The sequence below is a fragment of the Pteropus alecto genome, unplaced genomic scaffold (assembly GCF_000325575.1).
Source record: "Pteropus alecto unplaced genomic scaffold, ASM32557v1 scaffold24, whole genome shotgun sequence".
In the NCBI taxonomy this organism is placed as follows: Eukaryota; Metazoa; Chordata; class Mammalia; order Chiroptera; family Pteropodidae; genus Pteropus; species Pteropus alecto.
Window position 1 is genome coordinate 19589922 of NW_006439192.1, and position 19601 is coordinate 19609522.

Below are 19601 nucleotides of genomic sequence, written 5' to 3' on the forward strand. Positions count from 1 at the left end.
AAAATTGGGGCACTAGACAAGTGTATAAGCTCGCTCCTGTCTGGGACATACCAGTAGTGAAGTAGAGGGTGAGTGCAAAGATGGCATCTCCTGACTACATTCCCTGAGAGCGCTCTGTAGCCTCTAGATGTGTGCCCAACCTGAAGCCCGCCACTAAGGGCAAAGCTCTAAGACAAGCAATTAAGCATCTTTCACTGAGAGACTGGGGCTCTGTTTCAGTCTTCTGTCTGTGCAGTGTCCTGTGGGTGGTAGCATGCCAACAACTGTCTCTCCAATTGTTGCAGTCTTGTGGGACCCAGGAATGCAAGGCAATCAAGGAGTATCCACTGTGTGGCAAACTGGGGCACCAGACGTGTGTAGAAGCTCCCCTCTGGGAGAGATTGGTGCTCTGGAACACCCACAGAGAACACACAGAGAGTCACACAGATGGCACTTGCTGAAGAAAGAAAAAAAGGAAAGGATAAAGATGGTGCCTAACAGCTTTAGCAAGGCAAAGCGTGAGAGCATGGAAGATGGTGCCTGTTGGAAAGCAAAAAAGAAAAAGGGGGGACACTTGTTGGCTTTAGCAAGGCAGAGGGATAAGCAGGAAGATGCCTAGCCTCTGTCCCTAAAATGTTTCTCAGCAGACCCCTACCCTACAGACCATCACTTTAAAATTAGCAAACTGGTTTCATTCACGTAAGTGTGGGGGCTTTTCAAAGAGCTGCTTCTGTGCTGGGGCCTGGGGTGGGTGAGTCTGCATGTGAGCCTTTTAAGAGTCATTCTTCAGTTTGTCACAGCCCCGTGGGTTTCATAGGTGCAAGCCCAGTTGGTCTTCAAAGCTATGCGTTTGGGGGACTTGTCTCTCAGGTGCTGGTCTTAAAAGTTGGGGTGCCTGATATGGGGTTTGAACGCTTATTCCTCAGGGAGAAGATCTAAGTTCCAGTTCCCTCCCAATCTTGAGTCACCATGCTGGGGGTTGGGGTTTATGGTGACATTATGCCTGTGCATTTCCTACCTGATTTGATGTGGTTTCCTTTCACTTTCCCCGTGTGAAGGGGATGGGACACTTTGCCAGTTTGTAGGATTTTTTCAGAGAAACTGTTCCATACATAGCTGTAGGTTCAGTGTATCTATGGGAAGAGGTGAGTTCAGGATCTTTCTATGTTGCCATGTTGAATCAGAACCAATTGTTTCTTCTAATAATGGTATACAAAATTAATTAAATACTTGCTGACTCAAAAAAAAATCACTGAAAACATGCATTCACATCGTTTTATTAATTTTTGATATAGGAGTTTATACAAGAAATAGAAACTTTCGCCTGTATAAATCATCAAAAATAGGAAAGCCCGTGGCTTTGGAGGTTGCCGAAGATAACAAATTTTCTCTTACACAGTCAGATATTTCTGAAGAAAATCAGTATTTCCTCTCTTCTTTGATCAGCAATGTCAGGTATATAGTATCATTTAAATCATTGTGTATTCATGAATATTTATTAAGCAGTGAATGGCTTGTATAGTACTAAAATGTGAACTGTGTAAATTCGTTCTACTTTAAGAAACAAAGTTCTTAAAATTCTTTTGTCTATTAACTGAAACATGATAGTAAAATTTATTTTTTAACCACTTAGTATGCACTTTATATCCTTTTACAGTTATATTTTATATATTTTCCAGTTTTTCTAAAATTATTAATATTTTTATAAAGGAGAAAATAGAAATTAGTTTTATTGCATTTGGAAATATAGTTACTGTTAACATGTCAATTTTAATATATACACATGTATAATTTACATAACTCCAAAAGATATTTTTTGAGATTATACAGTATATCACCTGTTTTATCCATTCAATATTATATCATGAATATTTGCTAAGTCGGTAATTTGCCAACAGGTAATTGTAAATAAAAGTTTTAACATCTATATACTTTTCCATTATATTGATATACTCTAATTTGTTGTCAGTTCTGTTGTTGACCATTTGGTTTACATATTTTGGTCATTTTTTAAAAATGAAAGACTTCTTTCAACAGAAATATTTGCCTTTATTCCTTTTGATTCTGGGCTAGCAAGTTTTATTAATCCAAAACATTAGAATCAGACTGTATTGCTCAATTAACTTGCTCTTCCTGTGCCTTCCCTAGAAATAATCTTAAAGAGGAATTCCACTGAAATGAATTGTAATAAAAATATTTAAAATACATCGCTGTGGGCAAAAGTGTGTCTAGATGTTACTTGACAGCAGTTACCCAGGAAGGTGGGAAGATGGGTTGTTTTTCTTCATATATTTCTAGGCTGTTTGAGTTCTTTCATAACATATCTCAGAATATCAAAGTCTTAGTTTCCTTACCTTTAAAATGGAAATAATATTAACATCTATCTTAGGGAGTTGTTATGAGGATTAAATAAGTTAAACTGTCTGTGTAAAATATTTACAGCAGCACCTGGCACATAGTAACTGCTCAGTAAATATTAGTTGTTAGTAGTAATAGTTTCTGATATTCTAGAAGTAGCATGGTAGTGGTTGTAAAAATCAGATGATTGTTGCTGCCCACTGTTGTTGGCACCAGATTGAGATCACATTTTATCATATATTGAAAAGCAACACAGTTGCCTGTAATACAGCCCCAAGTACAGGTAATCTGATTACTACATCCCATTCCATAGTTTCAGTATTAATTTCACAGAAGCGAAGAGTTCTACTGAATTGAGTTACTGTAATTGACTTTTGTGTACCCAAGTAAATACCAGGTATTTTTCTTCCTGAAACGCAGAATTCTTCATGGTTATGAATGCATCTTTTATTTCAGTTAATTTTAATCTATTTTTCCTTTTGCTCTCATCACACTTCCCTTCTCTTCCTATTAGACACACTTTAAAATCATTGTAACAAAAATTTCAAAGGCTCTGTTTAGGGAATAGAATTATATTTCATTATAGCTACAGAAATCCTAGAGTCCTCTGATTCACTCTATAGTTGAGGGAAGTATTTTGAATGATCACCAAACTACTCTTTTTATATAGGCTTTTGTAGGCAAATGTATCATAAATGTCCTAGTACAATTAGCTGTTGAACAAAAATTTTAATATGTAACTATTTGAAATTATTTCCTTTCTGTAGCCATGTCTAATTGTAATGTAATGTTACTCTGTTCTTCGAACTTTCTTCTTCAGATTCTCAGATACTTTACGAATTCTTACATGTGACACATCCCAGGAGAATAAGCAAAAACAAGTTGAGTACTTCAGTAGTACCAGCACTTCAGGTAATTTTAAAGAAATAATTTTCTATGAAAATTAAGGATACTAAATCTACTTTTGCCTCTAAAATCTTAAATAATTATATCTACTGATCTTTTAAAATGACTGGGTTTCCATCTAAAATGGAAAATGCGTAAAAAGATGTTTTTTAAAAATTTATTGATTAATTTTCATTGTTTTTGAAAAAAATATGAAAATAATGTAGATTATTTGTATGAAATGAACATATATTAAGATTAATAAAACCTGAAAGTTCTTTACCCTCTGTCCACAATCAAAGATAGGTAACCACAGTTTCCTGTTTAACGAGAGTTTTCCCTATATTTCCAATAATATGGAGAGCTGCTTCATTCTTTTAATGGCTGCATAATTTTTCATGAAATCCATATGTTCTCCATTTTTATACTGAAGAACATAGAGGTTTTTCCCTAAGATTTCATACATAAACTCTTCAGTAAACATTTTTATATACATATTTTGGGCTATCGTTATAACAGTGAAAAACTGAAAACTACAACAAAATGAATTTGGTTACCTACTATAAAATACTCTAGTTATTTAACTTAAATTTATAAAGCCTATATAATATGGAAAATGTCCATTTATGATGAGAAAAACTAAAATTATGAAGTGACACAAGTTTATTAAAAAATATGGATAACATTTTCTTATATGTTTATTCTGATTAACAATTTCTAGACATTGATTTGGAGTTTATTTCTCTCATTTCTGCTATAATATATTTTCCAAATTTTTTCCAATTATGTATATTTTGTAAGTGAAATATAGGCTTTACGAAGATTATTCTATCTTCAAAGATAGAATGAGATTTTAAATTATTCTGAATCATTCCAGTAGATTCTTAGGTACAAAATGGAACTGAATTGTCAATGCCTTGCAACCAAAGACCACCAGAGCAAGCAGAGTGTATTACTGGCTGCAGCAATGGAGAACGCATACCATCGGGAACCATGGGGCATCTCAGTCTTGTGTGTTAGAAAGGACTTACTATAGGACTCAGGCTTGAGTTAGGTGCTTTTGAGAAGAGTCCAAGGAAGTATGGCATTGTTTTGAATTAGGCGCCATCAGAGTCAGTTCTGTGATTGAATATCTTGATAAATCTTACCTAGAAGGCAGGCAGACTACAGGGACACTAAAGCTATAATTGGTAAAGCAGCAGCAGTTACTCGTATTAGACAAAATAAGGGTATGTGTGTCATTTTTGTGGTTTAGAAAATGTTCGTTCATTTTGTGTCAGACATGACTATAGAGTGGTCTTGTTTTTGTCTTGAATCATGGCTACAAAGTGACCTTTATGATGTTGAAGTTCTGTGAAATAGTTTATGATTAACAAGAGAATCCAAGGGCTGAGCTATGAGTGCCTGGCCAGCAATACCAAGGCCTCGCTCGTAGTACTAGGCCAGCTTCCAGATGTAAGGGGCTGCATTTCTCTGTCAGAATGAAGAAAAGAATTGCAATAATTATAAATGATTTTTATGCTAGCTAACATTTAACTTAATTGAAAGGTTTGGATTTTATCTGCTTCTTTGTAGGGTAACAAGAATCCATGACTAAAAAAGGGAAATTGCAAGAAAAGGGGTGAAAAAAACCAGGGGGATGGAGGTGCAAAATCCATAATTGTACTAAACAACTTAAAATTCAACTCAACTTTAGCCATTATAATTTATAATTAATTTTTCTCTTTGTTGCAGTTGAAAACATTGAAGGTTTTCAGGGTTCACCATACCCTGAAATTGATGAATTCGTTCTTTCCTTGGTGAATAAAAATGGCATTAAAGGAGGTAAAGATAATTTTATTCTTTATTAACTGTTATTTGATAGAGTAAGAGTACCTTTAGAAACATTATTTGCATTTTAGGAATTCGGCATTGGAACTACTTTTTTCCAGAAGAATTATTGGTTTATGACATTTGTAAATATCGCTGGTGTGGAAACATTGGAAGAGCCCACAAGAGTAATAATATCATGTAAGTAATATTGTTTGTTAATGAGTTCTATGTATTTAATCAATATTTTAAATGTTTACAGTTTTTAAAGTTGAGAATATAAAAATGATTTTTATATTCAATTTATATTTGTATTTAGTTATACTTAATGTGAATCTTATTACCTTTTTTCAGCCCATATATATTTATTTCTACTTTATTTGGTAAAAATAATCCCTTAGAGAGTATAATCTTGAGAAGACTAAGGTAGAATGCAGTGGGGCTAAAAGACAGTAGATAAATGAATAATGGAAGTGTGTGTCTCCTTCGTTTATTGCCATTGGCCCTTGATACCTTATGGAGTCTAAATCAAAATGAGCCGATTTGGGCAAGAAGGAAACTACTCAGTGTTAAGAGGTGGAGATAAGGTTATAACACATTCAAGACAAAATATGGTATGGAAGAGAACCAATATTTATTGGATGCTTACTATGTGTGTCAGGCCCTGTTTTAGTTTTCTTTAAAATGCTCCTGGCAAAAGGAGAAGTAAAGGATGAAGTAAAACCAGAAATAGAATTTTAAATAATATAAGGATGTGGTTAGAATAGGGATAAAATAGAAACCCAATAGTTAGCAGTTATGAGAAATTTGCTGTTTTGTATTTAACCTCAAAGCTGAGATGATTTATATTAAGCATGTAGAACACATGTGCCAGACATAAGAAAATGATCATGAAGCTTTTGCTAGAAAGCTAGAAAACATGTTGAGTAGCATGATTTAGTGCTGAACTGATATATATGTAGATTAGTTTAAAAAAATTTCAGAAAGTATATGTTCAATATACAACACTGTAACATAGAAAAACACAAAGGAAAAAATCTGTAGTTCAGAACCAGTGGTAACTGTGGTTATGATTTTGGTGTATCTTTCTAGTCTTTTTTTTCTATGCATCTAAGTTTATCAGAAAGTCATTATCATATGACTACCTTTAAACTTTTGAAATTGTCAGGTTGCTGTATATGTTTTTTTGGAAGAATTGATAGGTTGTGTTATATAGACAATATCTTAACTATACAATATATCATCCATATAAAAGTGTGCCTATCATGTACATTTTAAAGACAAACACTAAAATGACCACTTGTCGTATCTGCCACCCATTAGAATAGAACTTGACCAAACCTCAGAAGTACCTTCTGGACCCACCCCCCAATTTTTTCCTCTTCTCTGGACATTAGAGATAATAGTTACTATCTTGGATTTTGTGCTAATCTTTCCCTTGCTTTTTAAAATTATTTTTTCTGTATATATTTATATCCCCGGACAACATATTATTTCATTTTTTTTAATCTTATGTAAATTGGTCATTATTGTATTTGGGAGATTCATCCATATTGTAGCATGTTGCTTATTTCATTATTCTACAGTATGCCATTATAAAAAATATGCCAGTTTATTTGTCCTAATATGGACATTTGGGTTATTATGAACAATGAGGCTGTATTGTACTTATTGCCTAGTGCACATACGTAAGAGTTTCTCAAAATATATATCTAAAAGTAGAGTTGCTGTGTCATAGACTATGCACATATTTAATTTTATTAGATAATTATTTTTGCAAATGATCATTCTAATTTATACTCCCACCAGCAGTGTATTCAGATTTTCTATGGCTCCATATACTCACCAACGCTTTAGTATTATTAGATTTAAAAAATTTAGTTTGCTAATCTGGTGGGTATAAAATGATTTTGTAGTTTCATATGAATTTCCCTGATTACTAATGAATTTGAGGACTGGATTGTCAGACCACACTCGTGAATCCAAGACTCTTACCCACTATCAGGCTTTGCTAAAAGGAACAAGAATCAAAAGCACAGGTGAAGCAAACCAAGGCTGGGGACATCTGGCATGACTCCCCACATCCTTCCTGCACTAGATACTCTCGCTCAGGTTGAAAGCTGAGGTGGAAGTAAGAAGTCACCGCAAATGGCAGGGAGAATTGAGGTTTTGAAACATCTGCATTTTATCATATAGTTACACAGCATGTGTAACCGTGCCTCCTAAATCCATAGACTCCAGTTTTATTTGCCATATGCAGAAATCAGGAACATCTTGCAAAGAGCATTCTATAGATAAGGACTCTCTGTCCAGCAAATACCATTGGTTCTCAAACTTTTCAGTTCTTGATGCCCTTAGACACTTAGAAATTTTTTCATGTTGCTCTGAGGCCAAAAGAAATACCTAACAGTTCTGTTTATAAATTTCAAACAGCTTAAAGTTTGTTTAAGCTGTTTTAGTAGCTCTTTAAAAAAACAATATTGGTCATTTGAAAGAAAATATTTTTCATTCTTTTTTTATTGAAGTACAGTGACATATAGCATTAGCTTCAGGTGTATAACAATGATTGATATTTACATACAGAAAAATCACAGTAAGTCTAGTTAACATCTGTCACCTAGTTACAAAAATTTTTTTCTTAAATCTTTTAAGATTTACTCTTAGTAACTTTCAGGTATGCAATACGATTTTAATTACAGTCACCATGCTGAACATTACATCCTCATGACTTATTTATAACTGGAAGTTTGTACCTTTTGACCCTTCTTAAATACAATCACTTTAAATTGGATATGTGTCTTTCTGAGCACTGCGTAACCTCTTAAACATTGGAATCAGATTGGACACTTGCCACCCCCACCATTATGTCTCATTCCACATTGTTTACAGTATTTTTTATCACAGCCACCACCAAAAATCCCAACTCTATAAAGATAGGACATCACTGGAAGGAATGAAGGTTGACGTAATATTGAAGCCGTGAATTGCAGGGTAGTTTGCATGGAGCTTGACATGTTAAGTATCACTATATTTCCTTAGAAAGATGTAAGTGCCCTACACTGCTATGGGGCATTCTGGTGTACGGTTTGGAAACTGCAGCATATTAGTCTGTTTATTAGGAAGTCTATTATTGGAACGTTTATGAGGCAATGAGACTGGGTCACCTGCATTTTTCTCTCTTGGGTACATGTCTGACTACCACGTGGAATATCAGCCATTTTATATTTCTTTGTCTATGATATATGGGAAGATTTTAAACTACTTAAATTTTATTTTTAGTGGTTATAGAATTATTTAGGTTTTCTGTAACTTCTTAAGTTTGCTTAATTTGTCTAGTACTTTGTCTATTTTAGCAAAATTTTCAATGTTACTGGCCAAAGTGCATAATACCCTTATATTTTTAGTATATTTTGCATTTGTAGTTACATCTGCACTTAATATCTACTAATGTGTCTATTTATTTGATCAATCTTACAAGAATCTTATTAGTTTTCACATTTTGGCCTTTTTGATTTAAAAAATTTTTTGCTCTTTATTACTTCCTGCCTTTTACGTTATTAGGGTTTATTCTTTTGTTCATTTTCCTAGTTACTCATTTGTCTTTAGCCATTTTTTTTTTGTAAATAAGCTTTTCAGATTTGAAATTTCCCTCTAAAGATGACTTTAGCCCCATTTCACATATTTGAATATATATTTTCAGTTCCTTTCAGCTCTAACCATTTTCTAATTTCCATCATGATTTTCTTCCTTGAGTCATTGGTTATTTAGAAATGTTTTTAATTTCCAAGTTAAGGGTTTCTGTTAAGCTGTCTTTTTGTTATTTCTAAATAATTTGCTTGCAATCAGAGAATATGTTGTGTGAATGAATACTTTTAAATTTGATGAGATTCACATTGTACCTAGCATAGTCAATTTTTATGTTATATGCTTATAAAGAACTTTAAAGCAGTATTCTTATATGCCTATATCCATATATCAGATTTGTTAATTGCTTTTTAAGTCATTCAAATTTTCTATATCCTTACTGAATTTTTTGTGGTTATTTTATCACTTATCAAAAGAGAGTTTTTTAAAATCTTGACTTAAAGTCCATTTTGTATATTTTTGGCAACCAGTTTTCTTTTGGTTGGTGTATATGTATCTATTTCTATCCTTTTAAAGTTTTCTCTATCTTTTAGTCTTACACATATCTCTTTTAAACAGCATGTAGCAAAATTCTGTTTTCTGTCCAGTCTTGGTATTAACAATTTTTTTTTTTTTTAACAAAGGATTTTGGTTGATCTAAAAAATGAAGTTTGGTATCAAAAATGTCATGACCCTGTATGTAAAGCAGAAAACTTCAAATCTAACCGTGAGTTATTAATTTTTACATTTACCAAACTGTAAAAATTAGATATCTGTATGAAACAGTTTTACTATCTTTCTGATTCAGGTTTTCCATTACCTGCTGAAGTATGTCTCCTGTCTCTTCTCAAAGAGGTAAGTGCAGTTTTTAGTTTCTTTCTCCTTAGTAATTAGTTCTTGGTACAGCTGTATAAATGACTGAGTCGTATCCAAATGAGTCCAGACAGCTTTTAAACAGTTTGGTACCTTGCTTTCATTTAGGACAATCACTACACTGTATTCCTATCTCAGCACGTATCTGATAATGTACACCCCATTCTTTTTCACTGCTTCATAAGAAATTCTAGAGATATCTAACTAATCTTAGACACAAGAAGTTTTTCCTGTATTCATCTTTGTGTTTCTTTAAACTATATAAGAAGAATTTCTAGATATAGAATTGTCAAAGGGTATATGCATTTTTATTTTTGGTAGATATTACCAGATTGCCAAACCAACATTTTCCATTAAAGACTTTTACTTACTCAAGTAATTCACATTCATTGTAGAAAAAAAATTAGGAAATACATAAAAATCAAAAGGGGAAAAAGCCATCCTTATTCATAATCTGACCACTCACAGGTAACTGATGTAAATGTTTGGTATGTATCTCCAAGAATTTTTATCTCATATTTTTTGAAGTCATATATACTATTTTGTAGGTTTTTTCCCTACTTACACTATCACAAATATTTTCAATAATACAGATTACCAAATTGCTCTCCATAAAAATGATTAGAAATTAAACTTCACAGTTTGAAAGCACCTATTTATCCTACATTTTTGCCAACATTGCTTATTTTTACTTTTTATTCTTGACCAAACTGGTAGGCAAAAAGTATTCAGTTTTAATTTACACTTAATTTATTAAAGAAGTTGAATTTTTTTCAGTATTATGATTTGTATTTCTATTATAGATTGTCTTTAACTGTCCTCTGTCCACTCTTCTATGTAGTTTTACTAATATTTTTACAAAAAGTTTTAAGTTCTCTTGTCATTATCTTCTGGACTCTTTAGTGGTTTTTTTCCCCCTACATCCATCAGCCTCGTCCTTTAAAGTGTTATGGTTGAAATAAAGGTTATCTGCTATAAGCTGAATAAGTGTTTGGGTTTACATTCTAGATAATGGACTGGTATCTATTCAATTTGTTTTTTTTTTTTTAAAGTCTCCTTAAAACTAATACATTCAAGATTGAAATGGTAAAAATCTCATTCTTGGTCTGTAGAAACTGGACATGAAATAGCTGATCGCCAGATTCTCTGGTAAACTAAGTTAAAAGTGTTTTTGAAATAACCAGGAACAGATTAAAAAGAAAATAAACTTCGCCTCTAAAAAGAGGAGGAATAGCATCCTTGTTTGGAGTATTCTGATGTATGTTTGTGGTTTCAGCGGGTTATTTTTTCCAGTAATACCTTAAAAATGTATACTTTTGGTATACAGTTTACCACTGCTTGGATATAACTTAAAAAAAAAAAGTATAATGAACACCTGTGTACCTATCATTTAGTTTTAATGTTAACATTGTTATTTCTGCTTCATCTTTTTTTAGTATTTTAAATAAATTACCAATCACTGTTACTTGCCTGTTTTTCTATTGCAGTGGGTCATCTTAGCTTTGAAACATTTTTATTTTAAAAAGCTTTTTATGGAAGTGTTCTACAAGGACAAGGAACTTTCCTGTATGACCTTCAACTAGATTTGCCATTTGGCCACATTTGTTTTCTCTTTCTACTGTATACATATGCATTATTTTTTGTGAATCGTTGTCATTTTGGGCTGCTATAATAGCATATACTGGGTGGCTTAAAAACAACAAATTTCTTACAGTTCTGGAGGCTGGGAAATCGAAGATCAAGGTGCTGGCAGCTTTGATTTCTGTTGAGAGCCAGTTCCCTAGATCATGGGCATCTTCCTCACATGGCAGTGGGGATGAGAGCGCTCTCTGTGGTCTTTTATAAGGGTACTTCCTATTCGTGAGGGCTTTACCTTTGAGATCTATTCAATTCCAAAAGGCCTTACTTCCAAATAACCATCGCAGTGAGGGGACACAGTCCATAACAAATCTCTTGAGAGGTTACAAATATCAAAATCCATCATCTCTTTTTTAAGCATGTAGCTGGAGAATAAGGACATTTTTATATCACTGTGGTAAAATTATTAAATTCAGGAAATTTAATGTCGATACAATACTGTTATCTAATATATAATCCAGTCATATTGACAATTGTCTTAAAACTTATAACAATTTTTTTCAACCCATGTTAATGTTTTAGATATTTTATAAATAGGGAACTGTTAAAACAGCAGATAAAGTTTTCAATTTGCCATCAGCTGGACTATTCACTTTTGAAAAAATTCCTTCTACCCTTACTCTAGTACATCTGTGTGTGTTTAACAGGATGTACTGCAGGCATCTCCAGATTTGGGATTTCAAGAGTGTCCGAGCTACAATGGCAGCAATATTTGAATTAGTAAATTCATTCCCATGGTGACTGTCTCAGACAATATGATGCAGCATATTCATTTTAATATCTGTTGAACTGATCTTAATACCTTAATTCGACATAGATTGATATAGTATTATCACATTCTAACTGAATAACCTGTATTTTCTTCCTATCTCACCCTCCTTTTTGGAACTAAAGGAAGAAGAGTTTACAACAGATGAAACGATAAATAATGAAACCAAGAATCCACATAAGCCATCATCTAGTATGTTGTCAAAAGGTGTATTTTCTGATCCTGACTGGGATAATGGCATTGATGATGCTTATTTTTTGGAAGCGATTGAAGATGCTGAATTAGCAGATGCTGCAGAGAATAATCTGCTCAGTTATAATGGAGTGGATGAAATTCCTGATGAACTAATTATAGAAGTATTACAAGAATAGCTAATTAACTGTGGACATTTATATAACCAAGCTGTAATTTGCCTGAAGATACATTTAATAACACATTTTAGTAACTTATATTAATTAAATTATCTCTTTGCTTCCCAATTCTTGTTTTTCACTGAAACCAGCTTTACTGAAAATTAGCTTCAGTAGAAATATCCTTATTGATTAACCAAAGTTTGTCTTCAGATCAGCTTAATTTTTCATGTTTGTAGGTTGAAAGTGTCTGGTTGATTGGGATTAGGTGTTAACATTTTAAAACTTATGAAGAGACAGTAACCAGAAGGTTAATTATGGCCTCTAAAACTAAACAAACTGGTGACAAGGTCATACAACCAGCCTGAACAATTAGACGTTTACTTTTTAAAATGAGAATGTTGCTTTAACAATAAAAAGTAGAGTTTCAGAAGGCAACAGGCAGTAGTAGCATGAGAGTAATCTTTTTAGTAGACTGGTGTCATTTCTGGTCAAGGAGCTTTTCTAATTGATGGTTGACATTTTGCAGATGTTTTTCAGCTCCCAAAAGGGTTCTTACCCTGAATAAGAGAGCTGGAAGGCTGGATGAATCATACTGTTGAAGGAAAATAATTTAGATTAACAAATACCAAAAACTTTCATAACCCTATTTTACATAGTTCAATATTATGACCAAATGCCAATTTCAAAAGAGCTTTCCATTAACTATTCCTTTCCTTTTAAAATTTAAGATTAAGAAAATTTATTTTAATCCATTTCCTTAGAACAGAATCGATAAATAGGATTGTAAGGGAACTGCTGTGCAAGCTTGAGCTGATCTCATCCAGACCAGTTGGTTCAAAGAACTGTGAAATCTGAATTGTTTAAAACTGGAAATCTTTCCTGGTACAGATCAAGACTGAGTTTGAGCAAGTCTGCTCGATCTCATGCCTATTTTAAACACAAAACTGTAAGGCTGATTTATTTTTACCACAAGAACTGATGGAATGAACACCAGGCCCATAAAGGTTCATGAGAAAAAAAATCTACCATCTAGAGAAATTATTGAGATTAAGTTCCCAATCAGAATGTTTTTTTTCCCTCCAGAATGTTCTTAAGACAAAATTAGAATACAACCCCTAGTCATGATTTTTCAGTAATTAAAACCAAACTCCCTGTTCCAAATTGTATCTAAGGGTGATTAAATTCCCTTTACAGAATTTTATAATTGATAGTTTAATATGTTTTCAAGGTGGTTTTCAAAGAAATGAAAATTAAGCAGAAAAGCTGTCAGACTCTACCACCCACATAATAGTGTAATCTTTCTGGAATATAACCTACCATACTACTATGAAAAATATTTGAGGGCCTAATGTGTTTAAGCTGCCATGGAGCACCTGCTCTCAGGGAGGGGTGAGGAGGAAAACTAATATTTAGTGCTAGATATTTAGTTTAAGAAAAGAGGTAAGACATATACCTAAATATCTACATTCTATAAAGCAAAAAGGACACGTGCTACAAGAAAAGTGCAAAAGGTACTGAGGGCATGCAAAAAACAAGCTGTTAAGAGTAGTATATTCCAAACAGAGTCACTGACTCTCCATTTTTACCAAAGGTATGCTCAAATTCAGTCAGTGCTCTTAATTTCTCCAAGTTCAGTGGCCAAATCCCCAACTCCAAATAAGCTTTAGACTAGCTGGGTACTGTTACAGGAAAAAATAATTTGAAAACGTTCTGTTTCCAAATCTCTAATCTATAAAGAAACCTTAGATTCAGGAGAATTAAACGTTTAGGTCAGTGTCAAAAACTTGAATTTAGAAGTGAAGAATACAAGTATGATCATAAAAAAATATGTATATGATACAAATATATAATTTTCTGTAACAAAAATAGACTTAATAATAGATTTCTATTAATCTGACTTGGTTCTCAAAACAATAGCAAAGTCTACAGCAAAAATCCAGAAGCAACTGTAAAATTAAAATAGCCTACCACACTTTCTTAGGTATTTCCTTTTAATGTTTCTCAGCTTCTAAAATTACACCTACCAGATAAAAAGGATACTACAAACATGGGATGAACAAAAGAGGTTGGTCTTTAAAACATATTTGAGTGGTCTTCCATTAATGACATAACAAAGCAAAGCAGTTGTTCATTTGAGATCTGTACACAAAGGATACACTCCCTTAATGAGTTCCAGTATTCTGTAGTGTAAATACCTTAATAAAATCAGTGTTTCTGGATTTTTCTCCACTCCTCCAGCCTTAAGTAGCTAAAGAAGCAATGATATAACAAGTTTTCCACCAATTTAGAGTGATGCTGTTTTGGGTAGACTGTAATGTTGCATCTACATTTCTCTTTCCTCAGAGCTTCTGGTACTCAGCATGCAATGGCCCTGTATCTTCGTAAAAATTGAACTTACCGTTTCCTTTACATTTCGTTCTCTCTCACAAATATCTGAATAATCTTGATGAAGCTGTTTTAAATTAGATAAGAAATACGCTGCGTTCTTAAAAGAAGATTTTCTCTCCTTAAGTTCATCATATTTTACTTGTAGTTGCTTCAGCTGTGGTTCTAACCTAAAACAGAAAGCAGTTTTCCTAAAAATAAATAAGTGTAACAGCCTATATAGTGTATGCAACAGAGTATGTTAAATATACTGAGTAAAGGTAGAAAAAAATTGGGGAGGTGGACTACAAGTTGAAGATATCTTTGGCTCAAATTATGAATATGTAAATATTCTAAATTTCAATTTAAAATACAGATGAAACAAATATGAAGCCCACAGAAGAATAAACCCTATATATCCTAAAATTCATCTGGTCATTTTTAGGGTCTCGGGAACTTAATTAAAACCTAACTTGGTTAACATTTTAGAGCCTCAGGCAGGAATAGACAAGCATGGCAGTTTAATAGCAAAAGAGAAACAAAAAGCCTTCCCTTTGCCCCTTCCAAAAACCAGTGGGGGAAAAAAATGTGTGACCTAGATGAAAATGTGTGACTTTGGGCAAACTGCTTTCTCAGTGGCTTAGTTTCTTAACCTAAAAGATAAAAAGGGATAATAACTTGGGTTTTTTTATGGACCAATAAATAAAAAGGAGTAAGGTTGCCAACTTTTTACTCTCACAAAGATATAAAAAGCAACTCTCCTCTAATACCATGATTTTATTTTTAAAAAGTCTTTTTAACAGGACTTGTGCAACATTCTAGAAAACTAACTATTGTGCTGGCAGGGCTGGGGTCAGGAGTGCAAGACTTGGAATCAGTCTTTGCTATCTGGTCCTGGCTCCCCCACTTCCTAGGAGTGTGCCTGTGGGTTGTTACCTCCCTGCACCTTAAGTTGTTCACATCTAAAGTTAAAATAATGATATACCACATTTTTTTTCTATGCGTTTCCAAAATATACAGGCATACCTCATTATATTGTGCCTTGTTTTATTGCACTTCATGGATGTTGCATTTTTACAAATTGAAGGCAAGGCCTTCCACCAGCAAAGATCACAACTAGTTTTATTTAAATATTCGCTTTATTGCAGTGGTCTGGAACCAAATCTGCAATATCTCCGAGGTATGCCTGTACTTCGCAACTTCCAAAATTACATCTAGAAAAAGAACCAGAGAGGCTGGTCTTTAAAACATTCCTGAGTCTTATTATATAGCCTTATTAAAAGCTATAATACTCTGTCTCACAGGATTATGATGATTAATGAGTTAATATAATGCATTTAGGACAGTGCCCAGCCAGCATACATAGGAAGTTTAAGTGTTACCTATCATATTATCTTTAAATTTATTTTGGCCTGGGCCAATGAAAACTTTATCATAGGCCAACACCTGTCCATAGACTAGATTTGGAAACCAATGGACTAGAGAATCACTTCGTCCCTCTTCTAAACTTCTGTGGCAGTCTCTTTAAAACTTAGTAATTATAGGCTGTCTTTTCTAATACTACTTTCTCAAGCTGTTTGAAACTCCTGAAGAGCAGAGAGCATATCTGATACTGCTTATTAATATACTGCTTAACTATCAGTCTACCAACTTACACAACAGTCTTGGCTGTACTGAAGAGCACCAAAAATTACTAGTTGGTTGACCAACAATGTAGTGTGCTCCAGTCTTCCTAACCAGACCATGGGGACAGCCCTAGCAGAAGGATTACACTCATTTGTAAATGAAGTAACTGAGGCCCTGGGAGGGTAAGTAACTTGCCCAAGGCTACAGAGCCAGTAAGTGGCAGAGCCTGGATTCAAACCCTGGCAGTCTAGTTCTAGAGTCTATGCATTATGTTCTAATAATCATGCTGCCTCTCAGGTCAGAGTTGAGAGATCTGATGGCAAATAGATCAATGCTGAATTCTCCTTTGCTAAAAGCTTCTCCAACTCTGTAGTATAAACTGTCTTCATTGAGCTTCCAATCTCAAAGAAAACCTGGGATTTTAATGTGACACACCAGCAAGTTTTACTGGCCCCAAATCACATATCATAATCCTCCTATGTAAGTTCTAAAAGAGGATTTCGATATTATCTTACCGAAGCAGTTCATCCTGGACTTCAATCAAACGTTGCCTTTTCTTTTCAATATCTGAAATAATCTTAATACAATAATTCGTTAATTTCATAAATATTTGAACACCTCCATGTACACTGTGCCAGGTATTGAGAATTCAGTGAGAAACAAGACAAACACCATTCTTTGCATCATGGGACTTTGGTCTAATAGGGAAGACAGACATTACATACACACGGCATGCAATTACAACTTTTATGAAGGAAAAGAACAGGGAACTGTGGGAAACGGCACAGGGCTATTGACTCCAGGACTTGGAAGTGGGGGCCAGAGCTTTATTATCCTGTGAGATATAAAGGGGGGAGTTTCAGTTTTATCTAGGTACACTAGGAAAATATTGGAGTATCATGATATATTTGTATTTAAAAAAAAAAATTCAGTATAATATTAGTTACTATCTACTATTACATTGTTGGACACTCAGATTGTTCCTATTTGCTTATAAGCAATGCAGAGTTGACCAATAAGAGATTAAACCAAAGGAAAACAATAGCAGCAAAGGCTTATTATTGGAAGGAAAATGTATACGTTTACAATCCATTTCTATTGTAAACATAGGGGAAGCTGTTCTTCCACTCCTGGATTCACTCAAGTTTAGAGCTAGAACCTCGGACGTCATTTGATCCAACCAAAAACAGATGGGGAAAGGAAGGCCTAGTGGTTACTGGCTTGTTTCTCCTTGCATACCTAGTGGTGTACAGTTTTCAAAAAGGTGGTACAACACTGAAGTAGCAGAACTAGGATAAGAAATGAGGTCTCTTAGCCCTTAACCCAGTATTCTTCTCAGGCTGTCCTTTTACCTGGGACAGTTCTTTATTCTAAAGGGCTTTTTGCTTTTTGACATCCACAAAAACAATAATTATACATTCTTTAATACTTATCCAAATAAGTCATAATTTTGGGCTGCATAGCCATTTTTAGGTTAACCAGGATCCCATTCCCTAGCATGCATCAACAGTACTAAAACATAAGATCAACCAAATAAAAGGCTGACTAAAAAGATAAAAATCTTATACAAACTGAAGGTCATAAAACCCAGAATCAGGACTGCTTAACTCTTCCACATGACAGTGTTCTATAAGAGTATATGCTTGTAATCATAAGTGATTTACCTTAGCATTCTTCCTTTTCAGAGTTTTCAAAATTTGGATTTCTTTAAGCTACACAAAACAAAAAATAAATATGTGCATGGCATTTTCCAAAATTAAACGTTTATTAGTTTACGATATATCACATTTAGTTTAAAACATGTGAAATACGGATAGGTCTAATGAGTTATTTACCACATTGCCAGCAAATGCAATCCTTTATAACTGTTGCCTCAGGATTAGTAAAAAAGATTTAGACCAATAAATTTATGTCCATGAACTTACCATTTTGATGAGTTCTTCTTTCATAGTAGAATGAAATTTGTTGATGGCTTCCTTGCAAATTTTAGATTCTATATTTTGTCTGTAGCAGAATTTTAAAAAAAGATCAAACTGGGTATCTTGAAAGGTGTGTTTCATTTGCTTAGCACATCAACACAATTTTGCATACACCATTTTGAATATCCAAGATAGCATGGTCAGCTTGAAGCCCTTTCTTGGCTTAAAAAAATACTAAAAATGTCTCAACAAAATCTAAAGAACAGGAAATATTTTTTCTTAAAATCTCAAGTTATGTGGTCAGCTTAACTCTCTGACACTGGCCACATCCACAGGTGATACCAAGTGATGTGGAAATGCTTACAGCCAATCTATCTTTTCCTGTCCCCTGATCCAATGACCATCAGACTTTAGCCCCTCCCTCCCTGTCTGCTAACAACTGGAGGAATAATTGTGTAACACATTTGGAATAACCAAGTAGTACACTGCCAAAAGCCAGCTGTCTAATTCCTCAAAACTATATACCTGACCCCCAAAAAAGAAATAAATTCAGGTCCCTGATATCAGGGAGGAGAGTCCGGTCTCACAGTCTGGCATAGGCTGAATGGTAGACAGTGACTGTGCAGCAGCAGCACTCTGGCAGGGCTGCAGCTAGACCCTACTCTGCGTCAGCACAGGAGGGTACTATGATTTAAATTGTCCTTTTAACTGAAAGTAATAAATCTCTTGTGTAAGTAACAGGTACTTATAAAGTTATTTTTTTTCTTGGGGCAATCCATGAGGAGGAAAAGTTACCCAAGAGAAGGGACCAAACTCATGGTCTAATTCATCAGAAGCTAAGCATATACAAGAAAATGCCTGTACTTTTTAATACAGATCTTTGTTCTCATCATGAAATGGGTGTTGACAGAACAGGAAGTCCAGACTTCCTCCTCCCACAGGGAAATCAATTTAACACTTACATCTGGTCCAAAAAACCTTTATGGGAATTCCCAAATAAATTAAGTTGTAGTACACTAGGCAAGTTCAAAGTCAAGAACAGTCACATTGAAACAGGTAAGAAAAGCTATTTCTTATCACTAGAGATGGCCCTCCTCCCAAGCCAGCACAGCTCATTTCTGTTGAGAGGTGAAGCTCAGTTCATGGTTTCTCCCTTGAGAAGGAAAGAGAAGAGCAATAACCTGGCCTTTCAAAGGGCTGAATGAGGAACTCATTTCTGTCTTGCCTGACTTGGAGCACTGATAAGGAACCAGCATACTTTGGATGCCTGGGGGCCATGGATAACAAAGGAGCTCAGCAGCTTGTTGCAGTAAGAGAGAACCAGCAATGCTGCACACAGGGGCTGGCATTGCTCAGCAGGATCAGGAAAAATGGCCCAGCTTGTGCCTTTTGCCTTAGGAGGGA

At 34.2% G+C, this 19601-nt stretch overlaps 2 protein-coding genes across 15 annotated transcripts in view; one reads left to right on the forward strand and one right to left on the reverse strand.

Annotated features, from left to right (window-relative positions):
- PRIMPOL (primase and DNA directed polymerase) overlaps positions 1-12414 on the forward strand; it is a 36998-nt gene extending 24584 nt beyond the window's left edge. For all 11 annotated transcript variants that reach the window (XM_015592863.2, XM_025050008.1, XM_006916374.3 and 8 more), the window contains 7 exons: positions 1275-1434; positions 3158-3249; positions 4957-5046; positions 5124-5232; positions 9300-9382; positions 9464-9510; positions 12061-12414. In XM_015592863.2, coding sequence (XP_015448349.1) covers positions 1275-1434; positions 3158-3249; positions 4957-5046; positions 5124-5232; positions 9300-9382; positions 9464-9510; positions 12061-12306 — 827 coding nt within the window. In that variant the 3' untranslated portion in view covers positions 12307-12414. The remainder of the gene's footprint in view (positions 1-1274; positions 1435-3157; positions 3250-4956; positions 5047-5123; positions 5233-9299; positions 9383-9463; positions 9511-12060) is intronic.
- A 225-nt stretch (positions 12415-12639) lies between these two features.
- CENPU (centromere protein U) overlaps positions 12640-19601 on the reverse strand; it is a 39922-nt gene continuing 32960 nt past the window's right edge. For all 4 annotated transcript variants that reach the window (XM_006916372.3, XM_025050012.1, XM_006916371.3 and 1 more), the window contains 5 exons: positions 18204-18282; positions 17943-17990; positions 16794-16855; positions 14687-14843; positions 12640-12880 (listed from right to left, as the gene is read on the reverse strand). In XM_006916372.3, coding sequence (XP_006916434.1) covers positions 12767-12880; positions 14687-14843; positions 16794-16855; positions 17943-17990; positions 18204-18282 — 460 coding nt within the window. In that variant the 3' untranslated portion in view covers positions 12640-12766. The remainder of the gene's footprint in view (positions 12881-14686; positions 14844-16793; positions 16856-17942; positions 17991-18203; positions 18283-19601) is intronic.